Below are 19,403 nucleotides of genomic sequence, written 5' to 3'. Positions count from 1 at the left end.
GAGAAAGCCGATCACACAGAGCCGGTCAGCCCTGCCTGCTTTGGTTGCTATGGGAGGTCTGAGAGTCCTGAGGCTGAATGGGAGAGACCAAGGTGTCCGGTCACAGGGGGGTTTAGATAAGCTGCTGACGGCATTTAAAATGGACCGGCTCATTCTCAGCGCCGAGCCAAATGACAGTTTATTCTCATTAAATGATTTCAATAATAATAATAATAATGATAATAATAATAATAATAATAATAATTAAGCTCCTGCTAGTAAAAAAGAAAAAAGTACTGAGTGAAGGAAAAAAGTAGACTGGTAATGAAAACTGGTTTACCATATTACATAAGAATATCTTTATCTTACATTTTATATTTTAGCTTTTCTGTAAAAAATACATTTTAAAAATCCAAGTGAGTGACATTGTTGGACTCAGGCCTGGAGACACAGATTTTCTTAGAAAAGAGACTAATTTATCCAAATCAAACGCTAAACATCACCTTAAATACCTTTTTCAAAACTACTTTTGTATTCGGCTTTGTTTGATATTAAAATCTTTACAGTTGTAAAAAACAAAACAAAAAACTGAAGTAATTTGCAAAGGAACACTTTTTTTTCTTCTTTTTCTTGTAGAATAAAAAAAAATGTTTTGTGCAAAGACAATACAGAAATGATCAGGTGGTGGTCATTTAATCAATCTTTTGCCATTTTTTGTAGTTTTTATATGAAAATATCAGGCGAAGGAGTCATCCGTCTTGAGATTGCCAATTACTTTTCGTCACTGCATCTGATGGTTTTTGTTGCACTGCTTGTCCAAAGAGCAACAATCCATTAAACGCTCACTCACTCAAACGCTCTGCTTTTTGAGCTAATCTGAAGACTAATGAAGTTTGGAAGTCTGCAGCCATCGACTACACCAGGGTTCTTGAGGGTCCTCATCCTGCATCCTTTAGTTCTCTCCCTGGTGGTAGCAACAACCTTCTCAACGTGTCAATGTTCTTCTAATGAGACATCATTGGATCCAGGTGCGTTAAACCAGGAATGCAAGATGCCGGCCCTCCAGGACCGACTTTAGGCACAACTGGATTAAACAGACAACTGGTGACCTCTGATTAAGTTGTAATCTGCACTTCCACTGTGATAAAACACCACCAACCATCAACCATAAGCACATTTCACATCAAACTTTGGTGCACAGATGGCATCCGATCATGGTAGCACACCGAGCTCCTGAGAGCAACCCACTCTTTGACAGATGTTTGCAGTAACAGCCTGCCTCTGTGTTTTGCTTAAAATCAAATGACTAATGAGCTGAATGCAGATTTTAACTTTGACATCAGCATAATCATGAACAATCAACAAAAACCTTGGGATAATGTGATGCAAAACACAGTTAGCGTGCTTCTTTTCTCAACTACACCAAACTATTATGAAACAAGAATGAATGTGCTGTTGCAACAATTCGACTTGGAATACCTGCAAACTGCTTACAATCAAATAAAGGCTTCACGAAACCACAAACGAGATCTTAAAGCTTTTGTAGGCGTTCTCCAAGTCAGAATGACATGTAAACCACATGTAAATTACTATTATTATTACAGTCTGCCGTAGGTTCTTAAAAATTTGGTTTGTTGCTACACATTGTAACCCTAATCCTACCACACAGCAGCTTGACAAGATTTAAAATCCAACATAGTTCACATCCACTACATTTCAGAGGCGCTGGGGCAACTCAATTTAATAGTACGTTACTACATAACATAAAAATAATCCTTTGCAATTCCCTAGACTTAAAGTGTGATCTTAGCTACCCAATAGGTAAAACTAGACGATAAACATCAGCTTGTCATGCTTTAGACCTCCATGGTTCTTACCTTCAGGTGCCACATTGTTGGTGGCGGCTAATTCGGGTGATTTCAGCCACAGCTTTTCCCCTCCTTCCTCAAGGAATATTAGTGAGATCATCAAATCAAACCTAAACTGTCTCCCATAAAACCAGCCTCAGTTTGATCCTTTTTGTTCCCTTGCTTCTCGCTGGCCAAACGAAGCTCTTCGGTGCTGAACTCCATGTGATGGGTGACAGAGCGTCCGGCAGCGCTGGACACGAGGAGGACTTTGCAAAGTTTCCTGTGAACACGCCCCTCGCGAACAGCATGAGGAGGTAGAGAATAGGCTGCAGACTAACGCAAAAGAAGCGCTTTAATCCAGACCGACAGAGTCGCTCGCGCCGGCTGGCTACCGAACAGGTTCAGAGGAATGAAGTTACTCATCCGTCATTGAAATCCTGACTAGTCCGACACGTAGATCCACCCCAGGCCACTAATTAAAAGTACAATACCGCGTGTTTCAGTGTAGCAAATTATAAAGAATAGCAATAAAGAGGCCAAGCTGCCGTTTTTACATTTATAATGCTTATTTACCTGAACAAGATTGACATTCCTTAAGGAGTTCAGTGATGTAATATGTTTATAACAGCACAAAGGTTCACATTAAAGAAAGATTTTATTTTAATTTTTTTTTTACTATTTAGTGTGGATATACTTTGTGAAGCAACTGCGATATTCAGAGCTTTAACTCAACAATGTTCAAAGCCTTTATGCAGTGCTGCAGTAATTCTACTAAGAGGCTACAAAGACGAACAACACTAATATATGTAAGAGGGTAACGCGATGCAACAATATGCGTTAAAACAGGTCGTCAAATACTATAAAATGTAATACAAAATTATTAAAAAGGCCGAATCCAGCACTAAGAAATTAATATAACATAATGAATGCTAAAGGGTAATGTGACACTACCAATCTTAAAAAGATCAATTCTCCACAAAGATGCCAACATGCAAAACTCGATGCAAAGATGTTAAATATAATGTAATAAAGAGGTAAAAAGCTTAACACACACTGCTATAACATCATCCTAAAAACTGACACTGCTTAGTGTTAATGCTAAGATTTTAAAATGTTCAAATGTTGCAAACAAGTTAATATGAAAACCACACAAAAGTATTTCATGCTATGAATCCAACCTTGCAGAATGACACACCAAAAAAGTTGGCATCTAGCTTCACTATACAAGACATGCTTTCTGATGCCCCTAAAGGCAAAGGAGCAACTCTGTCAATTACTGCTGCATAGATCTGCATCGGCCCAAACTTGCTCATCAGGTGTTTAAGTATTTTAGCCTAAAGATGCAAAGACTCGACTTTAACTCAGTTAACTCCTTGAATGTCAGTTCCACAAGTTTTCAGAGTGCGGTTTCATTTCAATGCAGGGCTTCTAACATATGTAGAAGAAAAAACCAAGTGCAGCAAAGCAGCATAGGGAGATAGTTTCACTGTGTTGGACTCTAAGCTGGACTTGAAACAAAGAAAGAAAGAAAAAAAAAAGTGAAATTGATGGCGAGAATGTCGAAATTAAATTCCTGCCAAACCCGTTTTCTGGCATACTGGGAGTAATATCATTCAAGTTAGTGAGGCAAGGCGGACTTTCTTCATCAATATCAGTTTGGGTAACTAATTTTAGTAACAAATCCACTTCATGATTGGATTTTGGTTTCACGTAGCGAGCCTAGCTCGAGTTATGAGTTTTTGGGTCGTGGTGGAACAATGGGATCATAAAAGCCGACAGGTTCAGATCTGCGAGTTGAGGATCAACACATTTTCCATAAATAAAGTAAGACTGTAAGTAAATACATCGTATTTATTTTCAGAACTAGGAGCTGACGTCAAGAAGTAGCCAATATCAACATTAATGAAAAAGGTATGACCTCAGGGCTGGGCGAGGAGACGACTGAGCTTAGCCTTTTCTCCGTTTCACAAAGACGACTAAACAACCGAGTGAAGCAAAGTATAATCCCCACAAAACATCTACTTTTATAGTCACTCTCCAGGACTCATTAGCTCATTGTCTTACTGTGATTTTTACCTTTTAGAGGAATCTTGTTTAAACATTTTTCTGATCGGTTTAAAGAGAAGCCAATTTAAGTTGTAAAGATGCTCAAATGAAACGCTCACTTTTTGCATTTGCCGACTCCAAATTGAGCTCCTGTGCCGCTGTAACAACAGAATGCGTTTTCTTTTTGATCAGCGAGGAAATGTGAGGGAGGAAGGAAGAGGGAACTGGACACACTAGCCTGCGTGTGGAAATGACAAACAAAGTCTGTCAGGGTCACTGAGTTGTTGAATAAAGCAAAAACGTATGACTAAAAGAAAAAATGAAACGTGGAGGATTTGAAAATCTTGAAACATGAAGGTAGGCAGGGGTGTGAGCGGGTTCACGCCCAGAACTAGGAATTCAGTTTATGCAAGCAATATTAAAACAACTTGGACAGGTAAGACTAGTTGTGACGTCGAAACTGGGAGTCCAAAGCGCTAAAGTTAGACCAGGAGATCCGGATCCAAACAAACAGAACCACAAAAGAACTGAAATATTTAATCCCACAAAAACAGATGACTGACTTCTTTCCAGCTCCAATCAGATCCTGACATCAACCTACAACATCCTACCTAAATAATGTTTGTCACTTTAAGGTGTCGTATAAGCCAACACAAAACAATTACACTGTTTCCATGTTTCCACCTATAAAGCTACACTTATATTTAAAACACTGATAATTACATAAGATGCATCAGAATGATCCTTTCACGTCCAGATTCACATTCAGCTATAGAACTGCTTCACCTGAACAGGAAATGAAGAGAGAGAGAGAGGCAGAGAGAGAGAGAGAGACAGAAAGACAGAGAGAGCGACAGAGAGAGAGCGACAGAGAGAGAGACAGAGATCTTATTTGAACACCAGTGATGTGGAATTTATGGAGGGAAAAAGCTGGTAAAAGTCTTACAGAAAGTGTCAAAATTACTCGTTTGCATGTGACAGAGAAGTAGCGTGAAAAGCTTAAATGACTTAAAGGGATTTTTTTTTTTTACCGCTATTAACGACTATGGGCTACTTCTAATCTGCTCTAGCCTCCAAGTTTAATGAATTTACAATTACCAAATCAGATTTAGATGATACTACCATCTAAACTGGTCAAACCTGTTTTACCTACTTTACACCAATGACCGGTTCTATAAAACAGTTCAGGATTTGCCAACGCCATATTTAATTTGACATGTAGATGACATGAAGACTTTGCTAAAATGTTGTCAACGCAATACATTTTAAAAATTTGAAAACTTTATTTTCAAATTTCACAAACTGTTTCAAAGTTTCACAAGTGAAGTCTTTAAGTAGGGCATCAATCGGGTAAAGATGTAGTAACAAAAAACTTTAATAAAACCCTCTTATGCAAAAAAAAAAAAAAAAGACTATTTTATAAAACGTCATGTTTAACGTGGACCCTACCTAAAGTGGTAAAGATGCCAAAACCGCATTATTATCATCCTGTTTTCGTTTACCAAATATCAAGATTTCATCAATCACAAATATATCCACCAACATTTCCGGTCTAAATATTAGCGGACAGCGAAAGCCCCTTCTTCAACAGCGTGGCTTCAACCAGTTCTTCCCCAATTAGCCCAAGCCAGATTTGTCTCCATTTGCAGATCCTGTGCACTTCTTGTCCATTTCTGGGGCCACCTTTCTGGGGTGGTACAAACTGGCTATTTACTGCAAGCGATTTGACTGGCATATGACTGCATCATTGAGTGCCCCATGGATTGACATCATTGGATCAGCAACGCTGGTACTTGTTGAAGAGCGCATCAGTGTAATCTGGACATGACAGCCGTTAAAGAAATATACCAAGAGATTCCAGAGAGACAGGTCATCCAAGAGTACAGACGCAAAACATCATCATCGGAACATCGACCAAAACTCGCATTCTTGGCCATATCCACACCCACATAATGAGGAACACACTATCAATGATGACACACCTATCAAACATTAACCAACTACAGTGAGACTTGACTCATACTGCAAAGAAGGCAAAGCTAAATTTCCAGAGTAAAATTCAACCAAAACGCAGCACCAAGGAGTGTGAATCGGCAGCCTTGGACTCGTATCCAGTTCAAGATTGACCTCAACGAAAGTACAACCATGTGCAAGGGTTTCTAGATGATAATGACAGAAGGATTGTGATGCTGTTTGGAAGAATGAGCAGAATGTTTTCTAAGGATCTGGATGAAGAAGACACAAGACAGGTGAACACGTACATGCGGATGTGGTGTAACACCTTGACTTCAACAATGAGGCGATTCACAACCACAAGAGTGAACTGAAGACGTCAATTTCGGTTACACTCTCACGAGAAGGCAAAAACAGAATGCCATTGATCGCTCAAAGTTTGATCAAAACATGGTTGAGTTGTGACAGGGGGAAGCTAGAGTTTCCAGACAAAAATCAATCAGATTCTTTGGGGGAGGAGCTTGGGGGCATCTTCCCTACCTGGGGAGGCAGCGTCCCCATCAAGCAGGTTGTCGTCCTCGGTGGTGTGGAAGTCCATGATGATGCCGGCTCCATCCAGTAGCTCCTCGTCACTGCTGGCGCTGGCAATGCTGTTGTAGCTGTTCCTGCAGTAGCCTCTGTGGTAGAGCTGCTCCGACTCCATTTAGCAACGCGCCGTTACCCTGAATGATACAGGAGGGAGTGAGGAGGGGGAGTGGTGAAGATACAGACAGGCTGTGCTGTGAGGAGGCTACATCCCAGACTCTACGGAGGTGGGGTGGGTCGTAGCTGCTACACACCGACAGGTAAGGGTGGGTTGTTAGCATGCACACCGTCGTCTGAAGTGGATAAATACCAAAGTTGGATGAGCACAAAGTGACGCATTCGCACACACATGTAGAGTCCTGTAAATCTCAACTTTATCCTGAGCTAGAGTGACTTACAAAAGTATTCATAAAACTTATCACATTTTGTAAAGTTGAATCGAAATACTGGGTATTCATTGATTTGGCCATATGTATGGCTTTCAACATTATTTTTTTACAAACAAACATCTGAAAAGAGTTATGGGCTTTTGATTTCAGCCCCAATAACTCTGATAACCCTGAATAAAATCCAGTTCTACTAATTGCCTTTACAATTCATCCAATTAGTTAAATAATAAAACAAGTGTATCTAAATGCATCTGCTCTGTGAAGAATTCAGAGGTTTATTAAAGAACATCGGTGAACAAACAGCATTATGAAGACCAAGGAACCCAGCAGACGGGTCAGGAGATGTGCAGAAGCCTAAAGCGGCATTCAGAAAGCCTGTCACAATAAGCAATAAATCATAAATTGCATGATAAATTAAAAAGAGCGCGACAATTCTTTAAAGAGATGCTCCTCTTTAATATGGTTGAAAAGCCGGCATTTTGAGAAATGCTGCAAACATTTAACACCCAATACAAAGTAGTTAGTTTGCATTACCTCCCATTTCTGCCCATGTTCCCTATTTAACCTGAATAATTATTATTTGAAATGCAATTTTGGTGAGCGTGCGACCCATGTGTCACGGGTTCAAGACTCGGCCCATTGATCTTTGCCACATTTCTTCTCCAGTAGAGCCAAAAAAAACCAACAACAATGATAATCTGTAGTATAACTTTTTTTGCAAGTTTAAAATGTGAAATGTTTTTTTTATTCATTTGGCTAATTCAGTGGTTTGGGCAATAATGCGCTAAACTTTCCAGATGTATTTAGGAGCACCGCTTTATGTGCAGCTGAAATAAGTTTGTATTGTCTAAAGGGTATTTTTAAATGCATTTTAATACAATAAGTTTGGAATAATGAAAGTGTATTGTGACCTTATTGTGTCAGTCATTAAAACGGTATTATCGGGCTTTTTAAATATTGGTGATTTTCCAGAAAACTCCCAACTGGTGCAGCCCTAGTTAGCTCTCAATGGCGAGCTAAAGCTCCCTTTAGTTTCTTCCAGGCTGAAGCGGATGGTACATGTAGTGGAAAATATGAACCGAAGGTCCGTGTGAGGCCTCTTTCTACATGCGACAAAGAATTTGACCTTTCCTCTACATTTTAAACATTCGTCTTCTGCCTTGTTGCATTCAGACCTAGAGATATTATTTCACCTTCATGTATAAACAGCTACATTTCTACACCAAAATACACGACAACCTTACACACCTGGGTAAATGTAGGCATTAAAAAAGGTTAATTTCTCAGATGTTTAGGAGAGTTGATAACTGATAAAAGTGCTGCTCCTGAATCTAGAATGAACCACCACTTTCTTTCAAACAACTCCACCCTGTGGACAAGCAGGGAACTACAGGACTCGGACAGAGGTGACCTAAAATGATCCTCTGCCTGCAGTGAAGTCCCGGTCCAGTGACACCAGAGAACCAGAGATAAGCTGAAGATATTAAAGGAAGTATTAGTTTGGAGACACAGGGAGTCAGAGCACTAATGGAAAAGGAGAGAGTTCAACAGGCCAATGTAAGCAAATTCATTACCTAATGTTTCTTTTGTGCGTTTGTGCTTTGGACTGTAAAATAATAAATCAAGAGAAAGCTTAAGGCAGATGAAGATATAGAAGTGCATACATATAGCTACTCTTGGTTTCTTAGGGAAATTTACTTCCCCAGAACTGAAAAAGTGCTAAAACAGCAAACCGATCTTTTTTTCAGATCACGCGTCTGTTTCCTGTGGTCTGACCATTGCAAACGGAAGTCTGTGAAAATGTAGGACATCCTTAGTCAGCTCGGATTCTTCTTTTTTCATTTACATGTCACAATATAAGACATATCTACTGTTTAAGCCTTCTGCAAAGACGTGCAGCTAATATTCCCAACTGTCTTTAAATTAAACCAGTTCAGAGGCTCCTCTGAAAAACGACTCCCTTTCTAGATGCCTTTTTTTAAATCATTCATCTGCGTAAATGCTGGCATTTTTTATGAGCGTAATTACAGACCAGGCACCTCTTATTAATATAATGGAGAGATTATCAAGCCTTTATGACCCATGTGATTACCGCAAACTATAAGGAAATTACATCTAATCATCGACTGTCAGAGCATGTATGAAACATCTCCAAATTGATGCATACATGCCCAAAATGTTCTATGGACGATGGCTCCATTACAAAAAAATTTTCAGCATAAAAACATATAAATTAGCAAAAGCGCAAAATAGTGAAGAGGCTAAATTACCAGCAGCAGTCATAATCAATGTGTCTGAGATCAGGACTGAATGATTTTCCTCTGAGTGGCTATGATTGGTCAAACTAGACTGAAAAATATTTTTTTTCTTCCTCTTTTAAGCAAGGTAATGGTTCAAAATTAAGAACCTGCACTATTTTTGATCTATAAGGCATCATAGTGTTTATTATTGCAGGAATACAAAAAAAAAAAAAAAGAAATTGGTATTGCCCCACCCAAAAAATGTGTTCCTGTCAGAAAAAAAAATTGGTAGGAAACACCTGAATAAGGCAAGAAAAACAGCAGGCAGCATTCAGAGGCAACATTCAAATCGATTCGCCACGCGTCAGAAACTCCTCCTGAGCTTTATCAAATCCGAGAGGCCAGGAAATTCAATTCAGCTCCTTCAGACCCTGAAGCCACGGATCCTCTGGGTTAGGCCACGCGACTCAATTTTATTACCTCATGTTAAATGAGAAAAGGTCAGGCTGCTGTTGAGAAAAACTCATTCTCTCTGCTGATTGGAAACCCAGTGAGCAGTTTTAAATATTTCCCTGCTATCCTGACGCCAACCACGAAACATTTGACTAATATCTAATGAAAATTACTGTCCAAGTAGAAAACTGCTCAAATTCACAGTAAGTGCTGCTTGTCTTTTGACAACGCGTTTGTGGGTTTGTGATTGGTTGCATTTCTCAGACCGTCTCATGGCACAAGCAGCTTCTTTGTCTGAAGCTCAGTCGAGCTGACATTTAAAGCTGGTCCACACTTTTAACACACCGGGGGCGCTGATTCATGCCACGTCATTAGCCATGGGAAACAAACGGCCACGCATTTTCTTTTCCACTACACAACTTTATTATGAAATTGCTACTTTCTTTCTTAACGAATGCTTGACCTTTCATGGTTAAAGTTATAAAAGCTTCTGGTTGCTGCTTCGCCTGATGTTTTGTAACTAAAAATCAAAGATAAATACGTCAGAAGGACTGCGGCGTGTTGATAACGTAGAAAGAAATGCTCGGGCGGATAGATTACAATTCAGGATTTGGGGACGTGGGTGAGAAGAGAATTTTTTTCTTTTAAATAATAAATCAGTCGATAACGGTGCAACAATCAGCAGCATAGGAACAAACTGCACGATTTAGTTGAGCGGTGAGCGAGCTTATCTCTCTCCAGCTGGTCGCCATGGAGGTGCTGCCCAGACGATTGTTGCCGAGACGTGACTCAGCGTTTACTCCAACCGACAGCCTCACGCCTCCTCCACACAGAGGGTCGATACTTCGACGCACACATCAGCAACATCAGCTCCAATGCATGCAGAAACGAGCTTTTACTCATAGTAAACAGCACTTCTATCATTACTCCACAAGAAAGACATAGCATCTGTTGCTGCACACTGCTGGGAAGCTGGCTAAGAGAAGTTTGCTGCACTTTTCCCCCCAAAAATAATGAAATTCGGCACAAGGAGAAAATAGCAATATTGTAGTGTCATAATCAATAGTTCAGCAGCAGTAGAAATAGCTTATTTTTCTCTTTTCAGATTTTTTTTATGGCTGGGTAATATATCGCATTCCAAGATTTCCAAGATTTTAACAATTTTATTTAATACTTTATATGTCATCACTGACCCAGGGGTTTTGCTACCATATTAGTATCTATAAAAGACTAAAAATATTCACTTCCAAGTCTCTACAAATAAAAAAGTAAAAAATATTCAACAATTTAATAGTTTTATCAAGTTTGAACACTTGTTGTAACTTATGAAGAACACTTACAAACAAAGGGTTTCCCCCAGTGCATTATAAGCCTGGCGGGCCACCAGGCTTAGCATTGCTTATTTATTCAAGTTTTTTTGAAATGTTTGCATTTTTTAAGACTTTATAGTTGGTGTTCAGGTATTAATTTTCCAATCTTTCAATAACACAATTATTGAGTGATATTTTCATATTTCCTGTCAACTTTAAACATTTTTTTAAACTCAAAAACACGACGGGCCGCTGGATGAATGACTGCCCTAACACCCAACCATCGGACTGAGCAAGTTCTCTGGGTGAAACCTTGCACACACAAAAAGATTTATTTTTCAAATGACCACAGAGAAGGTAGATTTTCAAGGATTACCAATAATATGGAATTTGGTCCATGATAACTTTTTGTATAGCTTAAGTTGTTCTACAAATACAGAATCACATTGATCTTTCACAAAAAAGATATGTCACAAATGTTATTAAGAGGAAGACATTCCTAATAAAGAGAGGGAAAAAAAACTTGACTAGACTGAACCTCAACCTAATAGAAACGGCTCGCAACCATTTGGTTTGTCTAATTTAATTAGATTTTCTTCCTGATAAACAGAAAAGCACATGAGAAGGGTTATAAACAACCAAATGATAAATCAGAGCTGGCAGATGGAATTGAACTAGGAAACCTTGTTGATAGAAAAACAAGGAGAGCACCGACAGCAGACCAAACAGAATCAGGAGGGCAGATTAACTCAATAGCAAAGGCAAATCAAATGAGGAGCTCTGTGGTGCCTTTGGTTTGACCCGTCTGCTACCGCTGAGTAGAAAAGGTTAAACTTAGCACAACAGCGTCAGCCAACCGTAAATGTCAAGCACACACACCAGCACACAGCGGCAAGTAAACATTAACCTCAGTTCATGCTTAACATTCATCATTGCTACTAATCTCAAGGATAGACGGCTAAGAGACACAGCAGATTTGATAATACCTTTTTAAATGTTGAACTAATTTGAAAAAAAAGAAAGAAAAAGAAACGGCAAGACAAATGTAGTTTGTAAAAAAAAGAAAAACAGACTTGTCTGATACAAACACACTTTTTCACCACTTCAGATGGTAATTTATGTAATTTTACTCCATGCCATGTTATCTTGTTTGACCTCTAATCTTCTGCGGTTTGTCGTTTACATTTTTAGTGCTGATTTAGTTAGAAAAATCTAATTTTTCACCTATAAACACTACCTTCATCTAAAGCAGATTTTCTTTAAAAACTAATACAAACTGATCAAGATTGTTTTCACCCTCATTCTTCCTTTTCAAGGAGAAACTGTTTGCATTTCTGAAAGAAACACATTTACTTAGCTAAACACCAAGTTAAAAATATGCTAAGGCCGGGAATTTAACGTGTCAATTTCAAATAATTACATCAATTTTATCTCAATTAATTCCATTTCTTTTTTTTCTTTTTTTTACTATTATTTTGCATTTCATTTTTTTTTTCCGCTTTTTCTTTTTTACCATTATTTTTTGTAACAAAGTTCCAAGCCCGGAACCTTTGTTTTGTGTTGTGTTTCTGGTACGTTTGTAAATCTGATGAACAAGCGACATCAGAAAGCAAAGCTGCTTTTCTTGGCCCACTGGCGGTTAATTAAAACGATCAGATGGGAAAAGACTCATCTTGACACTGCATGTGGTAAAACATGTGGGTGTACCAATCAATCCCTTCTGATAGACTTGATTTTGGGTTATCAGTAATGGGCAGATATCTACATGAGCAACTGGGCATTTTGTTTTTACATTAAAGAAAACCTACGCCTCTGTTTACACTGGGCTGGTTTTCAGTGGAGCGGCTGATTAAAGGTGTGTTGGTGATCTTGTGAAACTTATCCTCGATCAATATCCAAAAAAAACCAAAAAAAAAACCTAGAAATCAAGACACCTTGTTGGTGGTTTTTAAGTTCCTTTGTTATTTTGTTTTCAACTGATCTCAAGCCACGCAAGCCTTGTGACTTTGTAAAAAGCAAAATACTGATGTGCACTTTCACTTTGGTAAGAGGCTCAAAAGAGAATTGTAGTCTATACTGTTGTGTAAGTTTTGTTTTGAAAATGTGGAAAATGGAAATCTAAAGGAACAGATTTTTTTTTTTAGATTAGTTAATTTCCATGTTTTAAAATACAGTAAGATTCATTGAAGGCGTATTTTAACTTTATAGCATCTGACACTGATAGTTAAAACAAAAACAAAACAAAAAAAAAAGAAAAGAGTTGGTCAAAATCGGAATCGGCAGGCTAGGGTTTTTAAAGATCAGCGATCGACCAGAAAACTACAATCGGTGCATCAGTAGTGTTAAAATAAAGTGGGGTGCTTGTGAAGTCTTGCTTTTAACAGCTAAAGTTTTGCATTTCTTAATTAATATTTTGACTGAATTTTTTTTTTTTTTCTTAAAGTCATTTCCTGACTCATGAACTTCAGAGTACATCTCACTTATTGTTCCCATTTTGAAGAGTAGCTCAAGTAAATGAGCTTGCTCTCCTCCATATATCCCAAGGAAAACTAGGGGTTGACGGATTGCTAATTAAATGTCACTGAACACTCTAATCAACTTGACAAGTGTTTTATTTACATAGCAGTCATTGAAGGTCCCAGTAAGTGTAGCAAAAGTGACACCCACTTAAATGTTCATGTAATTTGAGAGGAACTGACTGAATTTCAAACTAATCGGATTCAACCCAAAATACCACCGTGGTAACCAGTCCCAATGCTTACATTTTTGGCTTCCGCAGGATACAACACGCTTAAGTTGTAATATGAGAGAAGCGTATATAAATAGTATCTGTACATTTCAGATTTTTCAGAGTAAGTAAATTATATATATAAAAAACCGTGTCTGCAACACCGAGGTCAGTTACTCAGTCCCTTTAGCACTCGCCCGCTAAGTGTCGTTAGCATCTGTTACATCTGTAGTCCCCAGATGGAAATGACCAGGACAGAAGACACAGCAACAGGAAGCCATTCGCATGCAACAGAGCTTAAAAGTGGGCTCTGTCTGCAGCCGAAGGCCCTCTTCCATGACAATATCCTCAACATGAGTTCAGACATTCATCCAGGCTGGTGAATTTCCACTCAGTTCACATCAACTGCAACAAGGGGCTCATGCTAACGGAGGTAGCCTCCACGGCTAGTTGGCTAACTACAGAACACCTGTTCGGCTGCAAAGAGGGGGGAGAAATAAATCAGAGTTCACCGCATTTACAGCTTAAAGATGAAGGATGGATGACTGGTCTCGGGTGTTAAAACCTCAGAGCACAGTCAGCGAACCCTTCACCTCTACAGCTGCGACAGATTTAAAACAAGCAACAAACAGCGTACCTTCCTGATGCCTCAGTTCCAGCCCCGACATAGCAACTCATCCTTTTCCTCAGATTAAGCTAGGCGTATTTCTCTTCTTTTTACTCTTCTAAACTAACGGGTTTGGCGTTCTCCCCCTCAACATCATCATCATCATGGTGGTGGTGGTGTTTTCTTTCGTCAGTCTCATTTCTCTGTCGGTGACGTTAACTTCCTGTTCCCATCCCAGCGATCATCCCAGCAGCGCCGGCTGGAAAGAGGACTTCTGATCAATAATTCATCCAGGAAGAAGGAAAACAAGGTCCTTTGAGGTTTTTAGTCTCAGGAAGGGCGGGTCTAAGATGAGCTGCGAGGTAGCTACTCATACACACCTTTGCCATGTTGAAATGAAAACATAAATTGCAAACTGGTGTTATAGTCAAAGAGGAACTATGATGATGTGGAACACCTGCACAAGGGAGAGAACAACGACAAGATTTGAAACAACGACAAAAATATTTGTCCACAAGGCAAAAATAAACACATAATAAAGTTTCAAACAAAAAGATAAGTGATAAAGTCATAATTGCCAAAGCAATTATTTTTATTTATGGTTGTGTAATTATTTGACAGACAGAAATCAGTTTTGGATGTTATAACTACAGGTTCTCCCAGCAATCAGTCGCGGAGTTCATCAAGGCTGAGCGTTGGGACCAAAACTTTCAATACATAATAATGGCTTTTGGGAATCAAGTTGTGAACGACAGTGTTTTATTTAAAGAAGTCATGTGGAAAATATGGTTTGCGTGGTTAAATTCAACCATTTTTAATTCAAACGCTGCAACTGCACAGTATTTTTCCGGTTGGGATGAATAAAGTACACCTATCTATCTATCTATCTATCTATCTATCTATCTATCTATCTATCTATCTAAATAAATAAAAACTACATTTGCAATTGTTGATAAAAAGAGCAATGATTTGTTTGCCCTGGTTTCAATCTCTTAAGTTGCCTTTTTAGAGCTAGATCTTACACTTCATAAAAAAATTTCCACTGAATAAACAAACAAAAAAAGTGTAATATATTGCAGCTGTGAGAAATTTTCACCAACACTTCATATTTGCCATAAGTCAATTTTTCTACAGTTGATGGGTTGAGGAAGGCAGCGCTGGTGTGATCAAAACAAAATGTAATACATTCTATATAATGCAGAAGCATGGGAACATCCCAGCATTCAATACCACATGCTAAACCTGAACTAAATAATTATTGACCATTTATGTAGAAACTCCCTTTTATCATTTTAATTTAAACCATTTATTTATAAAATGGTCATACAGGTTTCATAATATAAATCTTGTTATGTCTATTAAGTTAGAAAATTAATTGCAATTATACCTCTAATAACCTTAAATTGCTATGTATCAGTAAATGCCCAACCTTGCTCGGGATCCTGAGTGCTTTTAGTCCAACAGTGCCATCTAGTGATCATTATGTGTAACATTTACAGATAGGAAACAGATCTGATTGACTTTGTCAAAGAATAAAGTCTAGAAATACAAGAAAATTTTAAAATAATTACAGTAGGACTCAAAATTCAAATCAATAACTTCAGGTTTGCAAGTCATCACATAAGTACAAATATTTCCTATGAATTTACAACAATTTACTTACCCTAACTTTTCAAGACTGTGTAGGAAGTGGAACAGCTTTTATTCTTATTTATTTATCAGTGAAATTCTGACATTCAGTCCTGCTTGAATAGACAATTTTATCTTTCCACTTTTAATCACAAACAGGTTTGACTCATACTGTGGTAAAAAGCAGTGTCCCTGCGGTGCTGCTGGACAGGCATGTTCTTCCTGGTCCTACTGACTTTGTCCAGGTTGACCTCCACCAGCACCATCCCTGGCTTCTCCCTTCCACAGTCACCCACCACCTCCCCCCAGGGGTCGACGGCTAAGGCGTGGCCGTAAGACGAACGCTTCTCATGGTGCCGGCCTACTTGCGCCGCTGCCAGGACGAAGCACTGCGTTTCTATTGCACGGGCACGGAGTAACACCTGGAAACGGATCACGGAACGATCAGTCAAACTTTACTTGTTACGCTGAAATTATGTTCAGATTTTGGTTTTTGCATGGACAGGTAAGTTATTCCTACAGCTTAAAATATCACATTTTCATGGTTTTCGTGCAAAGATTTGAAATATAATGATAAAATATGATATGAAACAAATAAAGTAGGTTTCCCACTTCATTCCTCGAAGTACTTCAAATCATAGGAACATTATGACGGACGCCTCGCTACCGATAAGCAGTCGTTGCATAATATTGCTGTAGCGTAGCACTGTGATCCTACCTCCCAGTGAGCAGCTCCTGTTGCTACCGTGAAGGCAGATGGATACGTAAGGATATCTGCACCGTGTCTTTGCAAAGCAAGCGACAACTCAGGGAACCTCAAATCATAGCAGATGCCCAGTCCGACCTGCAGCACACAAACAAAAACGATGCCAACAAATCAAAGCTACAGTAAAAATGTAACCTGGCGGTGCTTTGTCTCATTCAGTCCTGAAAACTCTCATCGTTTCTGGCTTACAAACCTAACCTGTCAACACAAGGACTTGTGTGGGGTTATGACGAGACGGCTACTGTTTCAATAAAATCCCCACCTTGCCAATTGGAGTCTGGACTGGAGGAACCAGGGAGGGTCCAGGGATGGTGAAGGCACTCTCTTTGAGTGACACACCTTTCTCCGGCAGCTCCACATCAAACAGGTGGGACTTTCTGTAGACTGACAGGATGTCACCTGTTGGTTTAATGACAATTCATAAGTGTAAATGTTCCACAATTGCCTCTGGTTTTTCATTTGGCTCAAATATAACTAAAGATGCACTGCACCTTTGCTATTAATGATAACATGGCTGTTGTAAATACGTCTGTCGTTCTCCCAGTCGTGTCCTCGTTCATGAAATCCTCCCAGAGACAGCCACACGTCCAGCTTCCTGAAACAAAGAGTTTAAGATAATAATAATAAAAAATAGAAAATTAAGATTAATATATTTCAAATACTCCTATAATTTAGGGAGAAAATATTTATATCTTCACTACTGTGCACAAACATATAAGCATTTCTTTTAATGACCATATTTTAACGCCATGTCATAATTGCTCAATAGACTGGAAGTTGTGTTGCCCCACCTGGCAAGCTGAGTGTATCGGGAGATTATGTCGCCTCCCAGAGGCTCTGACATCGACAGTGTCTCCTCTCTGCTGGATCCAATGTAGTCAAACCCCTCTGGCAGGAACACCATGCAAGCCCCTCGCTGCCTGGCTTCCTCCAGCAGCTGCTTACAGCCAGAGAAATTGGCCTCCTTGTCTGGGGTCGCCGTAACTTGACAGACTGCAGCTACTGGGTTTGGTGAAGTGGACATCCTGCACAAAAAGCAACGACTACAAGGAGGAGGGTCAGGAAACATGTCAAGTCAACAATGGTTGATGATTAACTGTGCAACTTACTGGACTTTTTTTCCCTATTGCACACTTATTGTTTAACTCTGTACAGCTTCACTTTCATGGCAAGTACAGCTGGGAAACAGAAACATTTAAATTGGATAGCCTTGTAAAAGAAAGTTGTGTTTTAATTTACATTGAGCATTAAAACAACCACCCTAATGCTCAAATTTCCATACCAGTGCTTTTATTTGGAAATAACAAAAAAGTACTATTTTTTGTGATATCACTAGTTATGAGTTCAGAGTACATCTCTTAACAATAATAATAAACACACCTGTTTTGCAGGATGTGATGGCGTCCCAGAGCTGATAGAGAGGCCAAGTACTTCACTGATGATCCCAAGTTGCACCTGAACATTGGTCCCTCACAGGTTAACCTCCGCTGTTCACATTATCTTAGTGTTTTATTAACGTTTAGTTTCAGCTCAGTCCTCTGCTGTGAAAAGGTGGTTTAATCTTCTTCTCTGCTATTCATCATCAAGCGTGCTGCTTTCTATCGCCATCTACTGGGGACTCTTTGCCACTATAAAAAATAAATAAAATTGACTCCAGTTGGAAATGTATGGAAGCCCATTTCCGCCACTCTGTTAAAAAAAATAAAAAACTAAATTATCTCATTATAATGAGATAGTATCTCAAAAATAATGAGATAATTTATTTTATTTCTTTAACAGAGTTTAACAGCGGAAACGGGCTTCCACAGAAACGAATAAAGCTTGAAGTAAAAGCTAAAGTAATTTAGTTCTTACTGCCCTCCTGTGGTGAAGTATCGTAACTGCAGATATTCTTCATATCAAATGTTCAAACAGATGATTTTTTTTTATCTTTGTTTGTCCCTGTGCCTACATCTCCCAGAATGCTGAGAGGTTTTGGATCTGAGTTCAGTGAATAGTCTATTCAATCATAGAATACATATTCATGTCTATGATTGAATATGTTGAAATCACGCAAAGCATCATGGGGGCTAGGAATAAGGTGGATAGCTGTGTTCGAATTCAGGGTCTGCATCCTTCGGCCTTCTACGGAGACCGAGTCCTTCGAGGCCGTGAATAAACGACGACCGGATAGAAACGGGTTTGAACATTTTAAAATGAAACTAACAGATTTCTTTTTCTTTTTTTCTTTCATCTTTACTATGGAACAGCCTTTACTATAAAGGTAAAGAATAATACAGAAATCAGGATCTAGCCTTCACCCCATATGCTCCACTGTCCCCCTCGCCCCCCACACACACGCCTTAGCGTAATTTATGTTGCCTAGCAACCGTCACAGCCTGAAGCAGAGCGGCGAAGAAAAAACATCGGAGCCAGTTTGTTTTTTAAGCCATATATTACTCCTGGTTTCTGTATTATTCTTTACATTTGTAGTAAAGGCTGTTCAACAGTAAAAAAGAAAAGAAGAAAAAAGAAATCTGTTAGTTCTAAAATGTTCAAACCCGTTTCTATCAGGAATAAATAAGCAAATTATTCATTTTCAAATATAATACTCTCCAGATCTCAGATAAGCCATTACAGTTAAATAAAAAATGTTATGTTTGAAGGTTTAACTGTAATCAATCAAACCGATTTGCTCAGGAATACCAAACATTTTACAACTAGATATTAACTGTCTGACTAATATCGGTGTTTAACTTCCACTCATTGGGGAAAGCTAACGGGAGTTTTTAAAACAATGTGCCGGGAGTCAGGCGTTCTCTCCAGTGTGCCCGGCCAGCTGGCAGCTTGCGACGGGAGCAGACATGTCCGAAAATGTCAGAGCAATAT

The 19,403-nt window shown here is 39.0% G+C and overlaps 2 protein-coding genes across 9 annotated transcripts in view; both read right to left on the bottom strand.

Moving 5' to 3' along the window:
• Window positions 1-14,466, bottom strand: part of clcn3 (chloride channel 3) — a 44,957-nt gene extending 30,491 nt beyond the window's left edge. For 3 of the 6 annotated variants that reach the window (XR_001424778.1, XM_015030805.1, XM_015030810.1), the window contains exons 1-2: window positions 14,171-14,466; window positions 6,369-6,550 (exon numbers count right to left, since the gene is read on the bottom strand). Coding sequence is in view for 5 of the 6 variants with exons in the window: in XM_015030805.1 (XP_014886291.1) it covers window positions 6,369-6,531 (163 nt within the window). In the remaining variant the exon portion in view is untranslated. The remainder of the gene's footprint in view (window positions 1-6,368; window positions 6,551-14,170) is intronic. The other 3 variants (XM_015030807.1, XM_015030809.1, XM_015030808.1) reach the window with 3 other exon arrangements.
• Window positions 14,467-15,431: 965 nt separating this feature from the next.
• nit1 (nitrilase 1) lies at window positions 15,432-18,148 on the bottom strand. Of its 3 annotated transcripts, XM_015030804.1 has the most exons (7): window positions 17,916-18,005; window positions 17,645-17,713; window positions 17,327-17,560; window positions 17,027-17,130; window positions 16,798-16,934; window positions 16,488-16,613; window positions 15,432-16,191 (listed from the first exon to the last, which is right to left on the bottom strand). In XM_015030804.1, the coding sequence occupies exons 3-7, from the start codon at window positions 17,557-17,559 to the stop codon at window positions 15,919-15,921; spliced, it is 873 nt and encodes a 290-aa protein (XP_014886290.1). In that variant the 5' UTR covers window position 17,560; window positions 17,645-17,713; window positions 17,916-18,005; the 3' UTR covers window positions 15,432-15,918. The 3 variants fall into 3 exon arrangements, with proteins under 3 accessions (XP_014886290.1, XP_014886288.1, XP_014886289.1); XM_015030802.1 differs by lacking the exon at window positions 17,645-17,713 and having other exon boundaries at window positions 17,327-17,578; window positions 17,916-18,148; XM_015030803.1 differs by lacking the exon at window positions 17,645-17,713 and having other exon boundaries at window positions 17,916-18,147.
• Between the last annotated feature and the right edge of the window lie 1,255 nt (window positions 18,149-19,403).

This window comes from Poecilia latipinna, unplaced genomic scaffold, assembly GCF_001443285.1.
Source record: "Poecilia latipinna isolate Pla-1442-1.1 unplaced genomic scaffold, P_latipinna-1.0 Scaffold193, whole genome shotgun sequence".
Classification (NCBI taxonomy): Eukaryota; Metazoa; Chordata; class Actinopteri; order Cyprinodontiformes; family Poeciliidae; genus Poecilia; species Poecilia latipinna.
Note: the sequence above shows the minus strand (reverse complement) of the source record. Positions and strands in the feature narration are given on the sequence as shown.